The sequence below is a fragment of the Vidua chalybeata genome, chromosome 1 (assembly GCF_026979565.1).
Source record: "Vidua chalybeata isolate OUT-0048 chromosome 1, bVidCha1 merged haplotype, whole genome shotgun sequence".
Classification (NCBI taxonomy): domain Eukaryota; kingdom Metazoa; phylum Chordata; class Aves; order Passeriformes; family Viduidae; genus Vidua; species Vidua chalybeata.
In genome coordinates this window covers 41,355,813-41,381,416 of record NC_071530.1, presented here as the reverse complement: position 1 = coordinate 41,381,416, position 25,604 = coordinate 41,355,813, and the positions used below count along the sequence as shown (strand labels likewise).

General features: G+C 37.8%; 2 protein-coding genes across 3 annotated transcripts in view; one reads left to right on the top strand and one right to left on the bottom strand.

Moving 5' to 3' along the window:
- Window positions 1-4,003, top strand: part of OSBPL10 (oxysterol binding protein like 10) — a 112,397-nt gene extending 108,394 nt beyond the window's left edge. For both annotated transcript variants that reach the window (XM_053950058.1, XM_053950069.1), the window contains exons 11-12: window positions 407-560; window positions 1,270-4,003. In XM_053950058.1, the coding sequence (XP_053806033.1) occupies window positions 407-560; window positions 1,270-1,314 (199 nt within the window). In that variant the 3' untranslated portion in view covers window positions 1,315-4,003. The remainder of the gene's footprint in view (window positions 1-406; window positions 561-1,269) is intronic.
- A 2,084-nt stretch (window positions 4,004-6,087) lies between these two features.
- Window positions 6,088-25,604, bottom strand: part of STT3B (STT3 oligosaccharyltransferase complex catalytic subunit B) — a 51,253-nt gene continuing 31,736 nt past the window's right edge. Inside the window, exons 6-16 of the mRNA XM_053939924.1 lie at window positions 22,648-22,746; window positions 20,992-21,138; window positions 19,062-19,110; window positions 17,309-17,463; window positions 15,474-15,685; window positions 15,195-15,382; window positions 14,532-14,703; window positions 11,970-12,143; window positions 10,889-11,002; window positions 9,682-9,894; window positions 6,088-7,740 (exon numbers count right to left, since the gene is read on the bottom strand). Of these exons, the coding sequence (XP_053795899.1) occupies window positions 7,660-7,740; window positions 9,682-9,894; window positions 10,889-11,002; window positions 11,970-12,143; window positions 14,532-14,703; window positions 15,195-15,382; window positions 15,474-15,685; window positions 17,309-17,463; window positions 19,062-19,110; window positions 20,992-21,138; window positions 22,648-22,746 (1,604 nt within the window). The 3' untranslated portion in view covers window positions 6,088-7,659. The remainder of the gene's footprint in view (window positions 7,741-9,681; window positions 9,895-10,888; window positions 11,003-11,969; window positions 12,144-14,531; window positions 14,704-15,194; window positions 15,383-15,473; window positions 15,686-17,308; window positions 17,464-19,061; window positions 19,111-20,991; window positions 21,139-22,647; window positions 22,747-25,604) is intronic.

The window sequence follows — 25,604 nt, the reverse complement described above, 5'->3', positions numbered from 1 at the left end:
GGTTTGGCTAACACTCCCTTATAATTCAAAAACTTACCTGCAAAAAAAATGCAGAATTAAACACCTGTTATTTGGGGGGTGGAGGAACATCAGGAATGTAAACTGGAAATTGTAGAAATAAATCCACCTGCTTTGAGGAAAAAAGCTCAGCTGGTGAAGAGAACATAAATAGAGTCTGCTGAGAAAATTGCACTGCAAAACACTGGGAGCTGAGTGAATCTGAAAATCTGGTCCACAAATGTGATGAATATCCTAGGAGAGTGATGGTTCTCAAGCTGTGGTATTGGAAAACAGGCAGGGATATTGTGGTCTCAGCCTGCTGCTCACCAATGTGGTGTCCAGCAGCACTGGGCTGTGGCAGAGCTGTTCTCTCTCACCCTCCCTTGTGCTCCTTCTCCCTGGGCAGGCGCCTGTGGCAGCACGTCACCAACTCTCTGAAGGAGGGGAACATCGATGCTGCCACGGAGCACAAGCACCGCCTGGAAGAGAGACAGCGAGCAGAGGAGAGGCAGCGTGTGGCACTCACAACTCCCTGGAAACCCAAATACTTTGCCAAAGAGGTACTTGGAGTCTCTTGGTTTAGAGACCTTTAGCAAGTTCCTGCACAGGGGACAAGTGAATGTCTGTGGATTTTGTCATGAGCTGGTGTTGTTATGTTCCACTGACTGCTTAAATCTTCTTTTTGACAGAGTCTGGCTCTTGAAGGAGAGCAGTGGGCTTTTCCATGTCTATGTTGTGAACTTGTTCACTTCTCTTCAGTTAGATTGATTTTGATCTGGATTTTTGGTGCCTAATGTTAGGCACATAAAGTGATGTGTTTTTCTGTAAAATCCAACCCTTATTTCTCAAATTCTGCATACTCACTTCCCCAATAATCTTAGCATACTAAAATGAGTGCAATCTAGGGAGATTTATCCAGTAAGCATTGGCATCCTAAACACATCTTGGGTTTCATCTGTGTGAAAGGAAACAAATTTTACCAAGTTCATCTTTCCCCTTTCTTGGAGGAAAGGTGGAGGGGAAATGAGACTAACTGAGAGAATTGTTGCATTAGCTATTTAAATCAGCATCTCTTGCATCTTCTCATTGCATCTCTTCCCCCTTGTAATTTTTTCCCTCCCGCCTACGTTACTTGTCAATTCTTTAAACACAGAATTTTGAGGTGACAGGGATGGCTTCTTGTTTGGTCTTATTTTAGCTTTTGTGTGGACATACACAGATCTGGTATTTGTAAATCTTGTTTGTAAACTCTGCTTAATTTTCTTACAGGGCGACAGTTGGCTGTATGTGAATCCTCTCTGGAAGACCCATTGACAGGAGAGAGCAGTTAACTTTACCTGAAAGGCATTAAAATTATACAGTATGTAACTTCAGGATGTCCTTGGATAGGTCCTGTTCCCAGAAGATCCCCACGGGAAGCTATGTACTGTGAACGATGCATCTTGAAATAACCACGAGCTCGAGTTTATTCAGGAGCCATTTTGTGTGTGCAGATCCACAGACACACAGGCACACGTCCCTAAGTACCCATGGTGTGCATGTGTTGTGTGTGTTACTTACACTACATGTAAACAGTACCAACACCAATAGCGACTCAAAGACCTTTTCCTCCAAGTGTTAGGGCACAGAACCCTGGCTGGACTTGGCCAGGGTTCCCTGAGCTGTGTGCTTGCAGGATCAGGCCCTGTGCTAGTATTTAAGAAAATACTTTTTTATTAGTACTGGTTAAGGTTTTTCTATTTTTCACTTTTGCCAAAAATGTTTTGCACTTAAAACGTGATGTGTCTCTTAATGGCAGTCGATCTGTCTGAACAGTCAGCGAGTAACTCACTTTGACATAAGAATGATCCACTGGCTGTGCTTGCTCTGGGTTCCTGAGCTCAGGATGTGTTTCCTGGCACTGACGAGTGTGAATTTCCTGCCACCCTATAAGAAGTAGCAATACCTTCTCCAGAACGTTGTTCTTCACACTAACCCGATGTGTCCTCACTGCTTTGTCTATTCATGCTCCAGCTGTTCAGTCAATCTCTGGTCACCACCCCTGAGCCAGCTGCTCTGGTAACTTTAATCTTGCTGTGTAACGTTCTCTGGCTGCTGTCATGCCAACACTTCTAGCTTACATGTTCCACTAAAAGGGATTGTTTCTGATAAAACATCTGGATGAGTAGAGGTGATATAACTAGCCTTCTCAGATAAATGATTCCCTGATGTAAAAGTAACAATTTAGTGAATTATTCCACTGAGACAATAACTTTATGAATGAAAGAAATGCAATGAGATACGATTTGTTTTGTAGTGTTAAAAAGAAAAATTAAAAAATCCTGTCGCTTGATCTTGCTTTGTAAGGTACCCACTGTGACACTGACGAAGTGGATTCTAGAAGTGTGTTAAGGCTTTGTCACTTTTTAGTTTGTATTTGTTGGAAATGAAGATATTTTTGAGAGAGGTGGCAGCAAAAGGCACATGCAAAATGTGCTCAGTGCTTCTTTCCACAGTGCCCCGTAACAAAACCACTGTATTTCTAACACACAGTAGAATGGATACCCGTCTGTAGAGCTGAGTAATTTTGTGCCTTTGTCTGCTTTGTTCATACACTGACTTATGCTTATACTACGATGATATCTAGGTCAAAGCACTGCTCACATCTGTCCTTGTGTGTCCTGCATTTTGTTTTTTTGGTAGATATTAAAATCTCTTGAGCAGCTCAGAAGGCTGAGCAGAGGAGGTGTGTGCACAAGGAAACATTCCATTAGTTGTTCCTTTGGATTTGAACTTCAGATATCTCTATTTAATGAAGGTGTTGGCTACTTTTCCTCCTAAATCTATTTAGTCTTCTTGTCTGTCTTTTTTTTTTTTTTTTTTCCACATTAGAAAGAGTCATGTTCTAAATGATTTAAATCCTATTTTTTAAAAAAAGTGGATTGTATCAGCTTGGTTTTGTAACTGACACTTTTTTTTAAGAGGGGAAAAAAAATCTTATTTTTTAGAATAGTTGATGTAACAGTTTTCTGTAACAAAACCAAAATTATTCTGTTGCAGTAATCACTGAACTGCTACTGAGTATCATCAGGAACACTTGTACTTTATCACCTGCAAGAATTCACGTTATAATGGATCCATTCTTGTTCTAGAGATTAGTCTGATAAGTACCTGAAAGTATTCCTACAGTTTGTAGTATCATCACAAAGAACAATGGAAAAAGCAGAGTTAAACCCATGGAACATCCTCCCAGAACTCTCTCACACACCAAAGAACAAGACACATACTCATTAAATAGCCATTGCAAACCTCTGTGTCTCAGGCATGCAGGCCTGGGCCCCTGAAGGAGTAGACCTCTTTCAGCTGGGATGGTGTGACTGTCAAGGCTACAGAGATGCTGTAGCTGTTCTTTTGAGGAGAAATTTGTGCTTGTAATTTATTGAAGATTTTCTCTGCATGGTTGGTTGTTTCTGCATGCCGAGGACATTCCACTTGTGCTCTGGCCAATGTTTTGTTCCGTTCTGATGCTATGAAGAATCCCCTGATGCCATTACCACTGCTTCCTTCCCAAATTAACTTGGGAGACACGAACATAAAAAGTCCTTTCAGAAAAGATCTCATCAGTGAGAGGCTTCAGAACAAGATTCACAAGTGTCATTTTATTTTTCTGATAGTATGTGTTCAGTATATTTTGCAGGACTGAAAAGTAAATATTCATAAGCCTTATTCTGTAGGTAGTTCCAATAGCTGTCTTGGAACTGCAAGTAAATACTTTCCTTTTCAAGTAGCTGCTGTACACTGAATTGTAATGTAAAAGCTTCCATGTACTTCAATTTTTTTTTTTGTGCACACCTGTAGAAAGCCTATGCAACCTTTTTCTTTCTTAAATTAGAAATGTTCAGAAAGAAAATTTATACCTTTATCATTTAAAAGATGCTCTGGCAGTCTCTTCTGATTTGCCTTCCTTTCATAATTTGTGAATTTAAAATGAGAATGCTCATGAATAAAAGATTTGTTTCATTTAGTAGCAGGATGACCTTTCTCTTTCCATGGAAGCCTCAGTTCAGTGGTGTCAGTCACTGACTGTCCAGGAGCTGTGTATGACACCTGAGCATGGTTCCCATGGAAGTGATTTGCTAGGTTAATCTTAAGTTTGGTGTGAGGCTTTTCCACCCTGCTTATTCTCCCAGACACTCTGAAGGTAAGTTTTTTGTTTAAATTGGATAGCTCTACCCAGGGAAAACAGGGCTGGGCAGCAACAGCAGATTTAGGAAAGGCTGGGGAACATCTGTTTCATTTTGGCAAGTAAAAAGGAAATAGGTAAAGGTGTACCCTTGCTTCTGAAAATCCCATTTCATTTAATCTTTATCAGAGATTCTTGATTAGAACCTCTTAAAACACAACTCTACATTATTGCAGCATTGGACACTTGCATGAGGAGAAAAAAATGTACTTAGAGGAATCACACAGATTGTGGTCAGCATTTTTCAAGTGTTAGATAATGCCCTTCTGCTTTTCCTTAAACATTCATCCACAGTGCTGGAAACAATCTTGTTGGAACACTTTGTTTTTATGCAAAACGGAAAAGAACACTGCCTGTAAATAGGGCAGGAAACACTACCCAGCCCTGTTCCTTGCCTTCTGTGGCATTGCTTCAAGGCCCCATCTTTGAGCAGTTTATCCACTTGGGTTAAAGATGTGAGAGTGTTTTAGTCACAGCCAGATGTGATTTTTTTTTCAGTTTTTACTCCTGATGAGACTGCTATGTACCAGGGGCTCTGTCAAAGCACTCAGCTGCTTTTTAAAGAGTAAATCTATCAAGATATTTAATTAACAACTTTTCTCCTTGTTATGAAATTACTTCTGCAAGTCAAAATATTTCTTCTGGGATTACCAACAGCACTGTCTGCCTCCCTGCTCTCACCAGTAATGATTAAGAGATACAAAACCTATATAGTATTACTGAGTTCTAGACACTTGCATCTTTAGTTCCTTAGCAACTGCTGACCTGAGCCTGGCTCACGTGTCTTTTGTTGTGTTTGGCTTTATTATTTTTCTTTTTTTACTTTTTTGTGGCAATTATACTTCAAAATTTGACATAGTAGAACAACAAAAAGAAAAAAGGATGGCTGAAACTAAGGAAATAAACTAGTCTGGGAAGTGTGTGTGATGAAGAGGGAAGATGCTGGTAGAAGTGCTGTTCAGTTCTCCCAAAGAGGCAGGAGTTAGTTTAGCTGTTCAATTCCAGGATCCAGCGGTAAACATACATGGTATGCAGATTCCTGATGAACCAAGGAAGGCGAGACAGTGCCAGTTCTTTGTAATCTTGCTTTTTCCAAGTGGATGCCTGAATGACTCCCAGCTTTTTATTTCATTTTAACTGCAGAATATTGCAGAATCCTTGAAGTAGTTAGATTTAAGAAAACAATAAAACTCAGGTAAGTAGTAGGCAACTTTAGGCCCAGGCTGGCTGGGATCCCTGCAGTTGGCTTATTTTTATTTCACGTGCCTCGGATTCACTTGCTTCTGCTGTTAAAGAGAATACTGTCACCTAAGGCTGAAGACAGTCTGTCCAAATGTAAATGTACCTGAAGAGGGGAGGGCAATCTTCTATTTCCCTTTTTAAAACAAGGCTGAGCTACTGCCAAGCCACAGACTGACTGGCAGCCTCTGTCCTGCTGCCTTTCAGGGGATCTTCCAAATGTTAGATCACTTATTTCTCACCCATGGTCAGGATGCAGATTGGCTTGGAAGCAGCACGACACTAGGAATCGTGCATCACATCATCAGTCAGCCCTTCTGCTGGTGGGTGAGCAGCTGTAGCAGCTTGAGGAGCTCCAGATGCTGGCAGGAGTTGCTGCAATGTGTGGTTGGGAAGTCAGGCTGCTCTTCCCTGGAAATATGACAGCCACGTTCATTTCATCACTGCAGAGGCCCTAGATTTGGCCTAGTTTAAGCTGGAGGGAGTTAAGAAGATGCTGTGGCTTCATTACAGCAGTTTGGTGAAGTCAGGAGATTTGCAATATGGAATTCTAATGTCTTAATTTATGACTAGGACTGCAAGCAATATGTTACCAAGTTAATCACAACAAAACTGACACAACAGCCTTAACACAAAACTTGAATTAACTTTATTTTCCCCTACAGTTGACAACTGGTCTGCATTGAGCTTTAAAGCAACAAAATAAAATGAAATCTCCAAACGACAGGGGCCAGGAATCCAGATTTAATTACCTTTGTGAAAATGTTGCAGCTGTAGTATTGGTCTGTATAAACCACTGGAGTCAAAAATGAGTTCATAAATCAAAAAAATATTCTACACCTTGGGAAAGAAGTCAGCAGTAACATTCTCACAGAACACTGTAAATTTACATTTTCTTCATGAAAGGTACATACTATTCTGCATTTTACATCAAGTTATTGATGCAAGATTTGTTTCTATAAAAAGTTACAACCAGTGGCAGGAAAACAAACTGCAAAAAAACCCTTTCATTTTAATTAAAGAAAAATTTCAAGTCTGTATAAAGTTTCTTTATAGCTGGAAAGTGAACACGTTCAGTCTCCATTTATATTTTAGTGCATTTAATCTGACAGTTTTCACCACTTAAAAAAAACCCAAACCAAACCAGTATAAAAGACAGACAAAGCAAATAGCACTAGAGCAGGAATTTCTTCAATTGATTTAAGCACTCCAAATAAAATGCAGAGAAACAGATTTCCAGAAAAACTTCCACCCTTGCCAGAAAGGCAGTGAGGGCTGAAGAGGTTTGCAAATCTTCTACCTCTGATAGCCACAGAAAAGGGGTTTTGTATACCTGTCAACCTTCTTTTGCCCAGTAACCAGGCTATACTTGTTTTACCAATGTAAACATTCACCTAAAATAGTTTAATTCTGTTCTGAAGCACCAGCAGCTCCATGATGCTCAGTTGTATGTTGTTATAGCATTCATTACTGTCGTTTCAGATCTTTCAGGAGGTTACAAATTTAGCCCTTGTATCTACAGTGTGCAAGATTTGCCTTGTCTACCTTGTGAAATGACAGTATAAGGCAGCAATACTGCAATCCTGTGTTGAACAAAAGCAGCTTGTCCAATTAATCTGTCCTGTCACCTCTTGTGAAAACTGCAGCTTTGCTTCTTACTCTCCAGCTCAAAACCAGCCTGCAGCAAGAGTAAAAGGACATTGAAAGAAACCATTGAAAAATAATCATGGGAGTAACTTGTTTTGAAAGTTGAATTTGAGAGAGCTCTGCCATCTCTTTCTTGTTGAAAAAGAGTCATTTTCAGATGACTCAGTCCAGTTTTCATACTACTGCTATTCAGCTGAACAGTGTTCTCCAGAAAAGATTGACAAGTAATGCATGTGCCAAGGACCAAATTACAGGGTTCTTTGGTAAAGTCAGTCCAAATTTTCAACAGATTTGAAGGATAATATGTACCAATAAAAAAAATGCTGCTAGACTTGGATAGCAGCTCTGTCTTGCTTCACATTACAAATCTAAAACAGCTGTTCTCAATAAGCCAATATTTTTAATCAGACATTGCCTGAAAATTTTGTACAATAATCTGGACCAATGATGGTTCTGTACCCTCATGTTGCTGTGAAACATGATTTGAGCTAAAGGCAAAGACTGGTTATCTCAAGGACAACTGCTTCGTATTAGCAATCAGAACAGTGTGTTTAAACTGTCTTCCTGTTGGGTCTCTTGCCTTTCTTTAAAATTAGTTTATTCTTAATGTAGCCACGCTTCCTTTTGGAGGTCTAAAAAGAAAAACAGAACAACAGGTATTAGTTAATGATTTAGTTTTGACCATGGTTTAATGATGTGCATTCAATGCCTGAGCTTTAGATTGATTTTAAAGAACTTAAATGCTAAACCCTCAACTAGGCATTGTCCAGTTATTATTTTTAATGTTGGGATTGTTAATTTCTGCCTAACAGTTGCTTTTGCAAAAGATGTGCTTTTGTAACCCTGTCTATCAGATCTGTAGAATTGTTTTCAAAGCATGTGCTGAGGCAGAATTAATAATTAACCAACATGATAAAAGTCTAATATGCCCAAAGGGCAAAACTGGTAAAAGTCTTAGTTTTGTTTGGAAAGACCTTCTTGCATCTTTTGCACTATTTGATTTTCTTAAAAGTTAGGTAGAAGTATTTACTCAAAGCAGCATCTTTCAAAAGAAGAAAACCTGAATAATCCCATTTTAGTCTTCTAAACTCTGCTGTTGGTCTGTAGGTTGTTTAGTTAGTGCTTCCTGCACATTCCTTTATCAGCCTGTTTTAGTTTTTTTTTTTTTTAGGGTAGTAATGGGAGGGACCATTAATGTTGGTCATAGGTAAAATTAACTTCAAATTTGTGTATGTAGTTTGTGGCAGGTAGAATTGTACATTCAACACACATGCCAGGAGGCAGCTCCCACCCTTGCTGCACATTGCTGTGCTTACCAGCAGGGTCTGTTATTATTTTAAAAAATTGCATTTAATCAACATGACACCAACAACATGATTATAATAAATGAGATAGAAACAAACTAATATGTAATATTCAGACACATTGTAACTCTGAGCTTCCTAATGTGATAGGAGATGGACTGAATTTCCAGTAAGGAAGCAACTGCTGAAAAACTGGCTACTAAGGAGCCCTTGGAATGTATTTAAGAAATCGTAGCTTGGACACCTGCCCCATGCTCTCCACTGGTTCTCTGATTTCTTAATGGAAGTAGAGCCTGTTTGTACTGCAGCCTTCAGAAGCTGTATCAACTTCTAGACAGAAAATTTACACATCCAAGGTTCAACTGGGGTCAGTGCATCTATCATAGATAAATACAGCCTTGTTGTCATGTAAGATCAAAAGTTACAATGTTAAGTGTACGACAGGCAAATAAAGCTTATAATTTCAAGATATGTCTAGCTTCAGTGGCAACTCCCAAATGCTTTACTTTATCTACTTCCCATCAAATCACAGAATAAGGATCTTTACATTTACCATTCTCTACTTGCAGAGAATGTTCTTTACTTGTATTTCCATGACACAGTGTAAGTCTACTGCCTATACTAGTTTGTTAGACAGGGTTCTGGAGTTCCTTTTGCAATATCTCTTTGAATATATAGAAAACAGCTGTTGTGAAGGAGAGGGCTGCTAACAGTCTCCCCAATTCCCCTGGGAACAGGCCTTTCTTAATAGGCTGAAGGAGGGCAGCACAACAAACACTAAAACTGTGAAGATGACTTCAAGCAGTAAGCAGACAGACACTAAAGTTCCATCAACAAAAGTTTCATATTTAATTTATTTCATACAAAATTGCCATTTGTAAACTCCTAGGCATCACTACTTTCAAACAAAGTCAGAAAGCAACTTCCACATTTACTTAGTGAGCCATAGTTACTGAAACATGAATTGATGTACTTTAGAGATTATACTTCCAGTTACATGAAGACTTAAGAGTTGTAACAGCCAGTGACACACTCTATGTCGAGTTAGCATTCTGCCTAAAAAAAATCTAGCCTTGTGTCTTCACATGCTTTTAAGTAAAGCAGACAGTAAATTAACAATTATTACCAGCAGGCAGGTCTGATATTGGACACTAACATGAACAGTATCCATAACATTCTGGCTAGTGGAAATATATAATTCACCAGCTATGTGATTCACTGTTAAAAATAAACTCCTGACCCCTTTCAGTTACTTCACTGGGAACCCACCTTCTTTGACAAATACTTCTGTTTTGGTACGATGTTGGTTACTCTAGGTTTATGATCCAGTGTCTCTCTGTTGTCTAGTTGCTTGACCTTGTATATTCTAACAAGCCAGTGCTCTGAGGTAAAGGCTTCCTCCAGATGTTTAAATTTAATGTCTTTGTTGCCTATCTCCGCATTGCGTGTACGGTCAAATCCTGGGGGTGTCCGAAAATCCAGCTATAAAAATTAAAGTTGCATGTTAGTTTGAGACAAAACCCAGAACACCAATCACTGCAAACTGTGAAACTTCATAATATAAGGCAATGCCTTCAGCTGGCCCAAGTCAAAGGGCAGCACTTCTCTTGCATTGGTTACTCTACTACACAGAAAAACCTTTCAGACCCCAAGGGACAAGTTCATTCTTACTCCTACAGCTGTCACAGGAGACAGTACTTAATGTCTCAGCAAAACTACCCTGTCTGCATTCAGAGATGAAACAACACAAAGAACAGTCTGAGGTGCAGCAGCCTGTGGTGTTTTTTCAGCAGAGCTGCTGCCTTTGTACTCTTGCCTATACTGCAATAATTTGCACTTCCACAGTTTTCCATATAATCCAGGAGTAGTTTACAATTATCAGGTAAATTTGGCCCTGCCGTGTTACAAGTAAATCCACTGAAAAGAGGATTCTTGTGCTAATACATCAGAAGGAAGGGCCCCTGGTGGGGGGCAACAAGGGAAGAAAAGGAAAGGAAAAAATCAAATAGATTTAGCTCCATCCCTGTGTTTGGAGCTCCCAAAGGGGAGTGACAACTGCTGCCCTTACTATACAGTGTAGTGTTGTTTTATACACTGACGTGACTTGGATGGAAATCATGTAGTTTCTGACAGACATTAAACAGTCAATAGTTCCACTTGCATGTTGCTATTGCAATAAACAAATCTAAAGCTCTCCACAATGTCACAGTTGATGCTTTAGTGAGCACACAGCACAGTGCAAGCAAGATACTCATCTGGGGCAATGTGAAGGACACCAAAAAATGAAGTGCAAGTGTGAGTTAACAGCAGAAATGCTTTTTGCTAAAGGTTATAAACAGCAGACCATCACTGGATGTGTTTTAATTTGTAAAGCTCACTCTTACTGCAGATTCTGCTACTACAAGCAATGCTGAATTTAAAAGATAGACAATACATCAAAATAATACTTGTTTTCAGAAGAAGTTGTAGCACTAACCTGCATCTCTCCAAATCTGTAATAGGACATTTTATACATGAGGCAGTTCAGCAAAGTTGGAGAGCCTGCCTTGTCTACCCGGAATTCTCCCTGAGGGGTAAAGTAATCACTTTCCTTTAAAGAGAAAAGAAGATACAAAGAGTCAATGCAAACTCAAATCTTAAGGGAATTTCTCATTCCTTTCCCCACAGAAAGACACATAAGAATCTCAACTGGCTATTATAGTTTAAAAGCTGATTTAAGGTAACCCTAAAATGAAAGAAATGGTGCTTATTAAAGATGAAATAGTTGCAAACTACCTGCTTGTAACCCAGACCACAATGGATCAGTTTTCCTATATCTTTACTTTGTGCTGTTAGATGTTTTGTCACATCACTGTAAGTGGTTCTGGAAAAGTTACCTCAAATTTAAAATTTAGTTGGGCATCTATTCTTCAGAAAGGCGACGAACACTGTATTGTTAATATACAAGATCTGCAGGGTCACTATAAACTTCATATATTCTCCATGTTTAAACAAAACATTTCTGCCATTTTCATCTCAAGTACAAGATGAAAGTATGCACATGGGCTACTCCCTTAAGCCTGTGCTCAATATCTAGGAGTTTTTGTTAGGCTTAAGAAAATATTACTACAGACTTCTGCAATCTCAGAGGTGTTTGAACAGCTTAAACTCTACATAAGTCAATATTAACACTTTCACTTGTCTCCTACTATTACAGAGTTTGAAGAAATTTGTAATGCTGTTTAAACAGTCTAAACGCTCCTATGTTTTTCAAGCATGTGATGATGCACAGAGAGACATACAGACAAGAATTACAGAAAAAATCCTATTTTTAGTATAATGCAAAAACGTGAAACGCTTTTGAGGCTACTGACCTTTCAGAATCAAAAACATTGAAAGAAACTCGGCTACAGGCCACTGCACTCCTGCTATTCTAGAAAAACAACCCCAGCACATGTTTCAAATAAAATGGCAATTAAGTAGTAGAGATTTCCCTCCATTGTAGTGACCACTCCCAGACAAGTGATAACAAAAATAAAAGAGTTTTTAAAAAAACAAAAAGTAGAAGTTCCACTTACCCGTATATCTTTGGGATGTTCCCCCTCTGCTATTCTCACCATCCACAAGAACTTATTAATATCATCACCAGAGTAGCCAATCACACCACCAAAAATAATCAAAACATAATCCACATCCAGGCTTCTCATGATCTCATAGGCTGCAGACTCATTTGATGACATTGCCTTTCCCACCTGCATCATTACAAAAATATCTTAAATTTCTGCATAGCTGCTTGTCGAACAGCTCCACAGATCAATACAGCCAGACCAAAGCTCAGGAATCCTGTGCCATGTGTTCTAGGATGGCCCTGCTTGAGCAGGGAGGTGGACCAGGTGACCCCACTGTGGTCCCTTCCAACCTGTGGTTCTGTGATTCTCTAATACCTACTTGTTAATCAAAGTCAACATTTTCATTCTAGATAAAGAAAACCCATTGTGAATATTTAGAAATGCTAAAGTCCAGCCTAAACTGAAATATTTTCTCCTCTGTAAGAGGAGTGCTGCCTGTTGAAAGGAGTATTTTGAGTATGAAATGTAGCAACAAGGGTTTTCCTTTTGTGGCACCTACATATATTTCAAGTCATAACTGTATTGCCAAAACTTAAGTGTTGTAGAAAATAGCTAATTACAAATTATTTTCAAAGCTTTAGAAACAGCCCAAAGTGTACAAATTATCTGAAATGTGATTTTTTTTTTCTTGAGCTCTGTCTTTCATTAATGAAGCAGCCATTGTGCATTGCACTAAGTAGCACACAGGCACCCTCAGCACTGAATTCAAGGTAAATCTACACAGAGAAAATGTCAGAATAAAACTTTTTAGAGCTGTATCCAGCACCTCTTGTATCCTGGTCACTTCCCACACTTAAAAGAATTTGGTCAGCAACTGGCATGCAGTTCAGCAGTTTTGTTTGCTCTTGAAGCTCTTGTACTTAAGGCATAGTAAGGTATTGCTGTAGTCTAAGGGAGTAACTACAATATACATAATACTGCATCTGACTTGGTAACATTCAGCTAAGAATGTAATTAGAGAGCACTAAGCTTAGGCAGCAAGCTGTCAAAAGACCAAGAAGCTCAGCTTCTTGGCCATTATCATAATTAATGTGAGGTTATTTGCCAATTTCCATCTCTGTGCAGGAGAAAATCATCTGGACACATCTCCAGGGCATGCCTCATTTACAGCACAAGTGCAGGTATTGGCCACAAGACACATTTATTGCTTGGGTTCCCCTTTATGGAGTCTTCATTCCAAAATGGAACTTGACAATGCAGCAGTCATACTTGAGAGAATTCTTTATTGAAAGTCATTATTGCCAGTTGCTGCAATGTGTGTGGTTACTGTGCTTAGGCAACACAGATGACTTCCACAGTCTCTATTCATGTGATGCACCTTGTCCTGCAAGAAACTGTGAGTTTGGATGCAGTATCTGTATTTCTACCTCTTGTAGCAGAGGTAGGCACACAGAGATATCAGAGTTGAGTGCCCATTAAAACACACCAATACTGTCAGATCAACAACCAAATTAGAAATGCCTCAGAGAACATGGCAATGCATGTTGACTGACATTAGACTGATATTAACACCATCAGTACAATTTCCCAATTTGCTTCTAGCTGAATGTGAGTTTCCTGTCTTGTAAAAAGTGTGGATGTGTGATCTGTCTTCCCCCAATATACATTTTTTTGGGACTTTGCTCAAGGCACTCCTTCATTAATTTGTTGGCTTTGTACATTGCTTTTTGGCAGATGTGATCCACAGCTGTACTCACTACTGACCCAAGACAGAAAGAATACAAGAAACTATCCTAATTATCCTAATTGCTTGAGCCCTTCCCCCATTCTGCCCTTGTAGCAAAACATTCTGGGAAGAAATGTGATTGATGACAAGTCATTGCACAGCACAAGTTGCCCAAGGTGGTGCCCTGTAACCACAGGCAACACTAACACCCTGCGTTAAGCACACATACAAAGGTTAAATTTACTCCTCAGAAATGAAAGAAATTAAAGGTGCAGTCATTTTGTCTATCTGCAAATTTGAGAAGATAGAATTGCATTATGCCTGCTACAGTTCCAAATTTGAGAAGACAAAATTGCATTATGCCTGCTACAGTTCCACAGCTAGTCATAAATAATTACTTCCTGTGATTTTCCAGATGTCTGAAACTTTGTCTAGTCCTGTGGTCAGTTTTCACATGCCATTCAGAAATCCACTCCTTGCTGAAATGCAAGGATCCTTACTTTGATAGACCAGTAATGCAGTGGTACCAGCTGTTACAGCATTAATCCCAAGGGGAATGGTTACCTTAGGTTTTGTCCATCCTCCCTCGAAGAAAAGAAGAGAAATGGAAGTGGAAGTGAAGTTCTAGAAGCTCCAAGTAAACAAAATGAAAACTCTGAAGCAAAATTGACCCCTATGCTTGAGTTTTAAGAAATGAAAGAAGTACGTTCCTGCCACATTTGTGTTTCGCACTCTGTGCAATTTCTCCTTAATATCAATCACCCTAAGAGACACCTGCAATTTCATATTGGACTGCAGTATAAACATTCTGGTGTTTCTGCTCCATAGGAAACTGCCACCCTTACCAAGGCAATGTGGCTGTTGTTCCAAGTGTTGTTATCAACCAGGGTTGTCCTGTTGGCCATTCCTGCTATCTGGTACCCATAGTCCCACCACGACATCACTCTGGCGTGCTCGTCCGTGTTCTGTCTGAGCCAGTAATAGGCTTCTCTGAAGTCATCCAGGATATTCCGAGTGCTGCAAAACAGTTCATTTTTGATGAAATACAAATACTACCAACAAATTAACTGCACCATGGTAAGTCTGGGTTCACACATAAAAGTTTTCTTAGGAGTTCATCTCCCTTTGAGGGATTTTGTCACCAGCAGTCATAACTTTGAACTCTCTGACAGCTGAATGTCCAGAAGCTGAACTGCTTTTGAAGACATGACTAAATGCATTTCCAGTCAAATATATATTCTTAAACAAGTTTTCCCAGTTCACTCCAAGGCTTTTTTTTAACCATCATTTTTACTGGCTTTGCCTACGATTGTTTTTATCTATTTCATTAAATATTTCAGAAAATGTTGTATCTTTTTGAAAATTAGAGTATGAATAATTTTTTATTCAGGTCACAATTACTTTATATAATAAGGAATGATTTAAAGACAGCAAAGCAAATTGCTAATGCAATGGCAGTAAAAAAGGCTTTTGCCCTTTAATAATTTCAGACTGTAGATCTTACTTACCCATCATGGTTATAGGAGGCGAGAACCACACTGGGGCTGGAGTATGCATTGCTGGTTACCCAGGTACAGTGAACAGCAAACATCATCAACAACATCAGCATCAGCATAGTCACAATGTTTTTGATATTGGGACCCAGTCCTTCTTCTGTTTTTTCCTGCTCAGACACATGTTTCCTCACTTTGCCTGCCTAAACAAACACAAATGTATCTGTTATGACAACTTCTATCATCCTTGACACTGGAACCCAAGGTTTTCTAACTCTTGCTTCCTCCCCTCACCTTATCATACAAGTTGCCAGGGTTCCTTTTGTCATCCTCATCACTGCTGTCTTCTATTGGTGGATTTTCCCTCTTCATATCATCACCCAAATAACGCTCAAAGACATTGGAGAAAGCAATTGCTGACAGCATACAGACCACTGGAGTCAAAGTGAGCATCAGGCGGACCATCACTCCAGCAAAGTAAACAGCGCTGATTGCATACAGAGCAACTGGAAGGAAACACATCTGATGGTGACAGTTTGAAAATAACACTCACTCTGACTACACATACATACTCTCCATAAAACTACTTCTGGAAGTGGGTTGAGCATCTGTGTGTATAAAGGCTTGAGTGTGCATCTTGCATTTCATTGCTTTTTAATTTACAGACATATGGCTGAATTAACGTTTATGCCTTTGAAGCCTCAAACCCTTCCTGAGATCCATCTCGACAACTGTTAACAATAACACAACCCCATTTTCAATATTCACTAGTAATGTGTCAGAAGATACATTACTAGTGAAATTTAATATTATACACCAAGAATACTACTGGAATAAAAGGTAGCTTCATTTAAAAAAGTCAAACAGCTCTAGACCAAACAAGTTATTAGAACTGAAAAAGCAACAGGAAGTGTTATTATTTCATGTAAATATTAATTTTTTATTTAAGTTAGAGGTATCTTGGACAAATTGGGGGCTTGTCTACATTATAATTCTATACAGATAAATAACATGATAACATGATACTGCGGGCCCTATTCTGAGGTAAGTATTCCTGAGCAGTATTACCTCCACTTTGTCTTCCACAAAACATAAACCAAGATTTTCAGAATACTACAAAACATGAAAAACACATTATTAAAACCCCCAAACAATCCTGTATACACTGATTGGGAATATCCAACAGTGGTTTCCTTGTGGTAGACTCATCTGCTACAGTTTAAAAATATCCTCTTGTGAAAGATTTGCCACAGAGATCAAGGGACACTAATTTATCAGATTATGTAATGTAAATATTTTCTACATTGTGGTGAGGCAGTATGGCTTTCCATCCTCACTCATAGGTCTATTTATGCTGTGTTAAATGGAAGGTGCAGCCTTCAGTAGGAGCCTGAAAGCAAGCTGCCCAGCACTGGTCTTGACAAACATTCCCTGTAAACATTCCTACAGCCCACACATGTCTTAGGTAGCCTAAGAGGCAGCTCTATTAGCCTGGAGCCTCCTGTCTCTGTAAAAGTCCAAGACCTGAGTGATCTTCACTCCTCCATATAGGTTACAACTGCTTACAAGCGTCATTCAAAATCAGAAGCTGGCTGTCACAATATAGCTTTGCACAAAAAAAAAAAAAAAAAAAAGTTGTCACTGACATAGGGAGACCCCACACTTCCATTTTGGCTTGTGCCTTATCTAGCACTTGTTCCAAAGCAAGAGATTCTGTTCACTAAAATAGCAGAAACCCTGGAAAGCAAAGGCATTTTGAATAATTTGTCATGGGATGAGTGCAAGATGCCCAAAGGGACCTTGCCTTTGCACAGAGCTGTTCTCCTGGCTGACCAGTTCTGTGGAACCACATCCCACCAGAGCGTGCAACTTCAGCTGCAGGACTGAACACAACAAATGACTACATCCCACCTCCTGGGACTACACTCCATCACCATTTCAGCAACCTCTACACTTTTATAAACTCTTTTAAAGACTGCTGGGTGCAGGCAACTCTTAATAATCACCTTTAAACACACCACTTTTAAACCATATTTTAGAACAAGCCATATATCAGCTTTGAGCAAACAAAACCAAAGTTAAGTTGAAGGCAAACTTTTTCAAAGTAATTTAAAAATATTTTCTCTTACCAAAGACTCTTTCATCATTGATGTTTTTGATACAGAACCACAGCCCTGCTGGGAAAGTACACACGAGAATATGCAGATCAAAAAAGAAGGAAACCCATGTTGTAGGCTGATGCTCAGACACAGAGGCAATGATCGGGATGTGAATTTTCGCATACCTTTTTTAAAAAAAATTCAGTTCAAATTATTTTGAAAAGATAAAATTATTAAAACCTGTAAACATTAGGAATTCTGAAATTCATCTCAAAGGAAGCATTTCAATTTTAAATGGAAATTGCCCTAATCAGCAGAAATCTGATGAAACTCTTATACCAAAGAAGTCCCCAGGCCTTACTGTATCGAGGAAGCACTTGGTGTATAGTTATTTAAAACAACAATTATTTCCATACTAATTAAGAAGATTAAAATTATAGATGCTTAATTTGTTATAGATGCCTAAATATGAAGCCAAATTCACCAAAATGGAAACACACAGCTATGGAAGCACATTTACTACATTTTTTAAGAGAATCATCAATGCCAGTAAACCTCCTAAATTTTCAACATTGCATTTCAAAACCTCTTCACAGAATATCTTCATTTTTCTAGTAACAAAAATTACAGTATTAAATACCAGATCAGTTACTGATGCACCCACACTCTTTTAGATGCTGAAAAAAGCAGGCCTTGTCTACACTTGGAAACACATGTCATCTAAACAACATGTCAAACACTCAGTGCAGACAAGGACAAAACTGTGCTCTATATTACAGACAACTATACATATGGACCTAATCTAGAGTGCTACCATGAGTGAATAGTAAGGTATCAAACATATGTCCTTTTCTTCACTGAGATCTAGTTCTCATTCAAAACTGTATTATGTGTTTTAACACAATATGTTTTTCTAATGTAGACAAGCCCTCAAAAGTTTAATGCTTTGTATATACATATATATACACACACACATATATATACACACATATATAGACAGGCAAAGAACAAAATCTATATATTCCTCAAGTAAATCTGAGACTTCTTTACTAACATTTGTTCTACTACATTTATTATAGAGCTGGGACAGAATCCTGTATGAGCTGGATTTTGGAGCCTGAAAAAAAAGTCTGAACTGCACAAAGTTTAAAGTAGTTCTATCCTTGCTTTAAATCTTAAAAATCTAGCAAGTGAATTTCACTTTAAAATATTATCTGAGAAAAATACTTTCCATTTTATTCCTTTTCTCTGGGTTGACTAAAGAATCCAACATAGTATTTTCAAAGGTTAACTAAAACAAAAGATTAACAAGATTTTCACCTGTGAAAACACACATTAATAAAGCAATTTTTCAGAGGAGACATCCGTATGTAAAAAACAGATGTATGAACGCAATATAGAGGCAACATGCAAGATCATATGTGCAACATTTTTGTGATTTCGTGCAATATTGCACAATGAAAATAGTCTAAGACTCTCAGTAATTTTTAAATGTGTACTCAATTGTTGGCACAGCTTTCAGTTATTTCATGCTGACATACACACTACAGTTTCATATAGAAAAAAAAACATATTACACATTCAAAGACTTGCTACAAAGCAAGAATTTTCACAAATTAGTGAAGTGGTTGTAAAGACCATGAAACAGCTACTGCCAATACTCTCTTTAGATAACTGTTTCTCCTTGACTGAAATACTAAATGGATTTGGGGATGAGGAGAGGAAATGATTATTAGTTTTCAGTAAAATGCTACCAATATCTAAATCTTATATCCTTACTTACCCAGTGTCCCACAATGAATAAAATCTGCCACTCCAAGGAGCAATATAACCTGTAAAAGAGAAGGAGGAAGAAAAACCTTTTTGCTGCCTAGGTTTTTAAACGAAATAATTTTTCTACTCCCTCTAGTTATAACACAAACCCAAAGAAATTTTAATTGAACTTGTAATATATGTGAACCATACGTACTGCATTAGGCAAGCTATAAAATCTACGAGCCATGAAGCAAGCTGGTTTTAGAACACACTTACAGGATCACATTGTACTTGTTAAGTACAATCTGAGTATCAAGACATGCACACTTCCAAAAGTCAAAGCAATGCAATACTAAATATTTCTCAAATAATATGACAGATAGCAAACTATATTCTGTGAAGGAGTGTGAGAAAAAGAAAACATAATTGATAAAAATGGATTTAATTTTTCTGAAATGTCAGAGCAGGAAACTGGGAACACTCAGTAGCCAAAACACAAACACTAAATGAAACGCTGGTTTCCTTTTATTTCTCTCCTGGTGAACCTACTTGTGGCATGGAATATAAAAGCTGCTATTAGACATGCTGATAAGCTTTACATATTATTTGATAAAACAAGGCTTTTAGATAAGTTGAATATGATGATAAGAAACAGTATAATTATTAAATGAAAGATAAAAATTATTATTAAAAGTTTTTAGATGATTCTTAAATTTTTAATTCCACTTTCTTTGCAATTGTTTCAGCTCCTCATGAAGACAGGTACAGACAAGGAGAAATAAGAGAAGGTTAAATCCTTTCATTATTACAAGTTTTTGTGTGTAACTCAGTAATTCAAAATTAGTATAATCTGACTGAAGGGTTAGTTTAGTATCTAATTTAGACATTTAAATATTGTGGTTAACATTCTGATACAAGACATATTTTTCCCTTCAGTCTTCAGATGAAAAGATTGCTCCCAGTCCACTACGTGCACATGAAGAAGGAGCTGTCAGCACACAGGAAACTATTGGTTAAGATCTTCTCTGGATGTAGACAGCCTGAGGGCACTGGAAGAGTAGGCCAACATGAGAGCTACCCACCATCTTCACCTGGGTGATGAGGGTGCCTGGGAACTGGCTACTGCTGCACTTCTAGGCAAGGCAGAAAGTTACATGGCAGTAACCTGAGCTGCTGAAAAACCATGGAACACAGCCTCCTGAAATACACTGATTAATGTTTTCTTCATTGCTCATTAATAGCTGACAGACAAATGGACCATTTGACTGGTTGAAAACTGGCTGTCCTGACAAGCTCAAGGTAGTCCACAGTGGATCGGGGTCCAGCCACTGGCTTATAGAAAGCAAAAATATCTCAGAGGCCAAAAGGAACTGTGCTAAATTGAAAAGAGTGGCTGGCATGCCTTGTGGCAGGCAGGATTTCAGTTCAAAACCTGAAGCTCATTCTTCCAGATACTGCGATAAAGGGTCCAGATGTGGGCACCCCCTTCTGCAAGAGGAGTATTAAGAAGATCTAGAGAGATCAGAGTGCTGTGAGGTGGTTCAGGAGCCCAGACCACACAGCCTGTCAGAAGCTGAGGGAACAAGGCCTGTTCCAGCTGATGAAGCAGGGATACTGATCAGTGAATTTCAGAAGATGAAATCAACACTTCCCAAGAACTGCAACTGAATACATATTTGGCTGCATGCTGAGATTAGAAGCCAATTTTTGTTTTGATATGCCAGTATGAAAACTTTGCTAACTTACACATGGAAAAGCAAATCAAACTACCATGTTTTAGGAGACTTTGAAACAAACAGAGATGCTAAGAATTCTTTTGGAATTATGGTATCATAGGTAACAAAAATGAAACTGCTACTAAATAGTCCAAAATGTTGAAACAACTACTTTAGGCTAAACCAAATGTTAATCATCTGGCTCACAAGCTGTAAAGGTAAATGAGTTTCACATTTATTTACCTGTGTATGTCAAATAGATGACACTCAGGAATACAGTACCAGCAGCTAGCGAGACGCCCAAGAAAAACAATGTCTGAAATTCTTGCTTTGTTAATCTGTCTCTCAGATACTGCAAAAATGCATAAGCCTGCAGCAGTGCAAAAACACCTATGGAAAGAGGAAAGTTCTTGTTTAAATACTCAAGAGCAGTACAGCTGTTAAAGCAACCAGCATATTTGCCTAAATTTGAATTGGAAAAATAAACATAAGGTAGACCCTAACATTTAGAAACTAGTATAACATCACTTTCTGACAAATAACCTTTAATACTTAACAGGGATGACACTTGCAAAACCAGAAACTTCCAATGAGATAAAATATTCTAAAGGAGAGAATCACCTGAAAAGCAGATTGCATTGATTATGACAAGAATACAGGTTAACATATCTAGCTAGATGTGGTGAAAAATTAAGAGACAGATTTCAGGCAACACACAGTGCTAATACAGAAATATATGCAAACTAAGCTACTGAATAAAACAGGAGGAATTAATGAAAGAAAAAACCAAACCAAGTAAGCATTAAGTCAACTGAATGATATAAAGTTAGTGTTGAAACACCAGAATTCACTGGTGAAGCAGCTGACACACTTGAAAGGGCTGTTCAGAGTTTAACATTAAACCCAGAACTTGGACGTGATATTTCAGTTATTATTCATTTCACGGTCTATAGTCAGATCAATCCACTGATGAATCCTTTCAAAAGTGAAAATTCAATGCTGGCTGGCAGAGGAATAAAATAAAAGTGTATCATCTTTCTTCAAATTAACAAAGAATCCGAGGTACACAATGAAATTTACTAGTTCTGAACGCCTAGAGAAAGACAAAAATCCTATTGACTAAATAAATGTAAAAAATCTTCAGAATCTGAATATGGCTTGGTAATTTTTTCTTTTTCCATTATATTCAGATTGTTGCAAGTCTCCATTTTGAAAGTATTTTTGTGTTAAATTTTAATGATGGTCCCATCACTGTCCCAAATATGTTCTGGTAAGTAACTAAACATAAGAAAAAAACCTGGGGAATCTAACAAACTGAATTATATCACACAAACAGTGCATGTAGTTAAACTCACTGATAGTAGAGGTTATCGCTGTCAAGAAATCAAGTTGTCTGACTGCCAACAACTACAGATAAATCAACTTAAAGAAATCAAAAAAACTCTGAACAAGATTGAAATCAGTTATTTAAAAATCACCCTCCTGACTAGTAATTTAAGTAATTTTTATTTAGCCTGCTTTGAAAAATTACAGAAGAGTACCAACTCTAAAACCAAATTGCTCTGTAAAAACGGTTACCCATGTTTCAATCATACAATGCATGAAGGCAACATTATATTGCAAACCAGCAGAGATTATCAACTTGTAAAGTAAGTGCTTGTCAGAATGCTAATTGATCCAGTCATATGAAAGCACTTTACCTCCATTAGCTCACACAAAAAGAGGATAATGTGTCAATTGGAAAAAAAACTTCCCAACAGGCACTAAATTGTACCTCTTTCTTTAGCAATTTGCTTTGTTAGCCTGTGTTTTTTTTTAATACAAGGAAACAAAGCTGCAAGTGTTTGAGGTTTTCCTATGTTAGGAAGGCTGTTGGACACAGAAGTTTCATTTTCTTACCTGCAGCTGCCATGTGTTCACTTGTTCTAATTGGCTGGAATCCCACAAAAGGTATCTGCATTGATAATATTAACCCCACAACGTAGAAAGTGCTATATGCTAGGAGATAAAAATGTGAGGAGAGGGGAAGAGAAAGATGGGAACAAAATTAATACACATTTGAAAAAGCATTGGCTCCATCTTCAAAGAGAAGTCCATCTTCTCCCCTAACTTCACTGACAGCAGAACAGAACTGTACTACGCTAAGTATTTCAGCAATCCTAATTACTTTTTTCCTTCATTGACTAGAATAAAGCTGTCCATTGCAACCAATCTTAGCGGATGTAGCAGAGTAGCGTTCTTTCTAATTGCACTGTTTCATGTCCTCCTAGGAAAATAAGCCATTTACCTAAGATTCTCCAGCTTGAAAAAGGTTTTCTCTTCCCATCTTGGTTTTGAGAGTCATGCACAGAAAGAGCTCTCAAATAACAAGTGACATAGGAAGCTTTCTATATGAGGAGAAATTGAAGGGACCAGACATCAAAAAGCAAAACATTTAAGAGTCCACTACTTTAGAAAATGCAAACAGGCACCATAGTTCTTTATTTAACACAAGAGCAGAGGGACTGCAAGAAATGTCACAATAGAATTAAAAAAATAATATTAAGCACATGCATTGATAGATCTGTATCAACCTTGGGGATTTATAACCCCCCAGAAAACAGAGGCCAAGAGCATCACTAATTACTATTATTAATATGAATGCTTATTGTATATGCATTAACATTCATTTACTTTATTTTGAAAGGGGTCTCGGTCCTCAGTATTACAGGGTGAAGAAGAGATGGAAGGGGAAGATAAAAATACCAAATCTGAAAAGCCACAAGGTTGATTACATTTGAAGTAACCAGCCAACCTAAAATTAAGTTCTGTTCCTTCAGTAGAAAACAACAATAATCCACCTGTCAGATTTTTAAACTCCTACAAATCCTAAACCACTATCTGGCTATAGATAACCTGGATCTTACAAAGAGATCCCTGTTCTCATAGAGTCCTTTATTAACCTCCATGATCAGTTCTGAGGAGTGCATCACTGAGCAGTGGTGTAATTTCCATAGCATCTATGTGGTCTTGCTGAGGGATTATGCTCCCAGGGCACTGTCTGAGGTCCAAACCAGTCAGAAGTTATGGTTTCCTCTTTCAAGCACCTGTATTGCACAGCTTGGCCTAGCTACTCACCTATGCCCTCTTAAGTCACTGAAATGCATTTTTCCTGTAGGAAGCTCAACCTTTGAAGAATTCACTACAACATAAATCATTTACTGTACCATGCAACTGTTACAACACTGCCATCCTGTGGAAGTTCAATAGTTGGCATAAATCACTACATTTCACATTTGTTACACCACTGTAAATCATTTTAAGCCCAGTCCTGCAACTGCTATACTTGCTATGTGCACTGCCCACCCCCACCCCAATTCCTTACTCCCACTTCTTTGAAAAAGCTACATAGTGCCTGGTACTGAAAAGATTTTAAAAAAAGGTAATTTACAAAACAACAATTTTTCTAGGAACTTCGAAACATCAGGATAATAAATTATCACAAACTTTTCATGTTCCTTTATATTCTACAGTTTGCACAGTCTTTGCAAAAACAAGAAGTTAATTTTGATTCCTTCATGCTGTCCTTATGGTTACAACTTCGACCAACTCCAGAACAAAACCATTCTGACCTACTGTGGATAAAGTCATTTTACAAAGAATTTAATCTGCAGTACACTACAGAAACACAGGAAAGACCTACTGAAAAGCTTCTCCACAGAGTATAACCATATACAGGCCACATACTTCCAATTAATGGATTATGATCACCAGAAATAAACACTCAATCTGAAATCTTAGAATACTGAAGTAGTTGATACAAATATATGCCTGTTCACTGTTTTAATGATAAAATCCAAGACATATAACAGGAAATTATTGAAATTAAGTTTTAAATTCTGGAAGATCCTCACTTGTTTTCTTAAATATTCTTATAATTATACAGAACCTTAAAAAATTGTATGAAAAACTATAAAATTGAAGTGTGAAAACATAACATAAAACTATGCCCCTTCCAAGTGTAAAATCATTTATTTTCTGAACATATGAGAAATGAAAGAGATAATAAAAAATAATACATAATAATATCAATAATACCAATAGTAAAAAATAATATCAATGGTTGCTATATCTGAATAAAGATGTTATTCTGTTCTGTTAATAAAGAGGTTATTCTCTCTGTTAATTACACTGGAATTGTAAGCACTTGTTCATAATGATTAAACTAGAGGATCTGAATGAAAGGCACTGGCCATTGTCAAGATGAAAAAATTAAAGCACAGCTTGAGCTTTCAAATGGAGGTAGCATCATCACTATTGATGCCAAATGGGTCAGAAGCTATCTGGCTAATAAAGTCATCTGCCTTCCAGCCCTAAAATATTTTAAAATTGGCAAACTTCACATTCTGGAAATTTTTACTCATTACATGATACTGAGTTACATTCCCAGATATATAAATCATGTCCCATTAACCTTTTCCTTGGTGTATGAACATTCTTATGCAAAATATATACCAGGAAATCACCACTATTTAAAAAAATTTGGTTTTGCCAAATACTGTTCTCTACATTTATGTTATGTTGGATTAAACTTAACACAACTTTTATAAAATGGCTCATGCTAGCTAGTTCTTTAAGAATTAAAAGACTGCTGCAGGCACAGTAGCAATTGCAACAGAAACTCCCCAAATATCTTTATTCTCCCTGCTTCAAGGAGCTTTTGTAAACTCTTCTCCCTATCTGAATAGTTTGGAGGTGAAGCACACTTGAATCTCCTCTCAGAAGCGCTTGAACATTCTTACCTGTTTTACAAAAACATCCTGTTAAACAAACCTAGAAATGACATAGTAATGTAAGATGTACAGACTTCTCTAGGG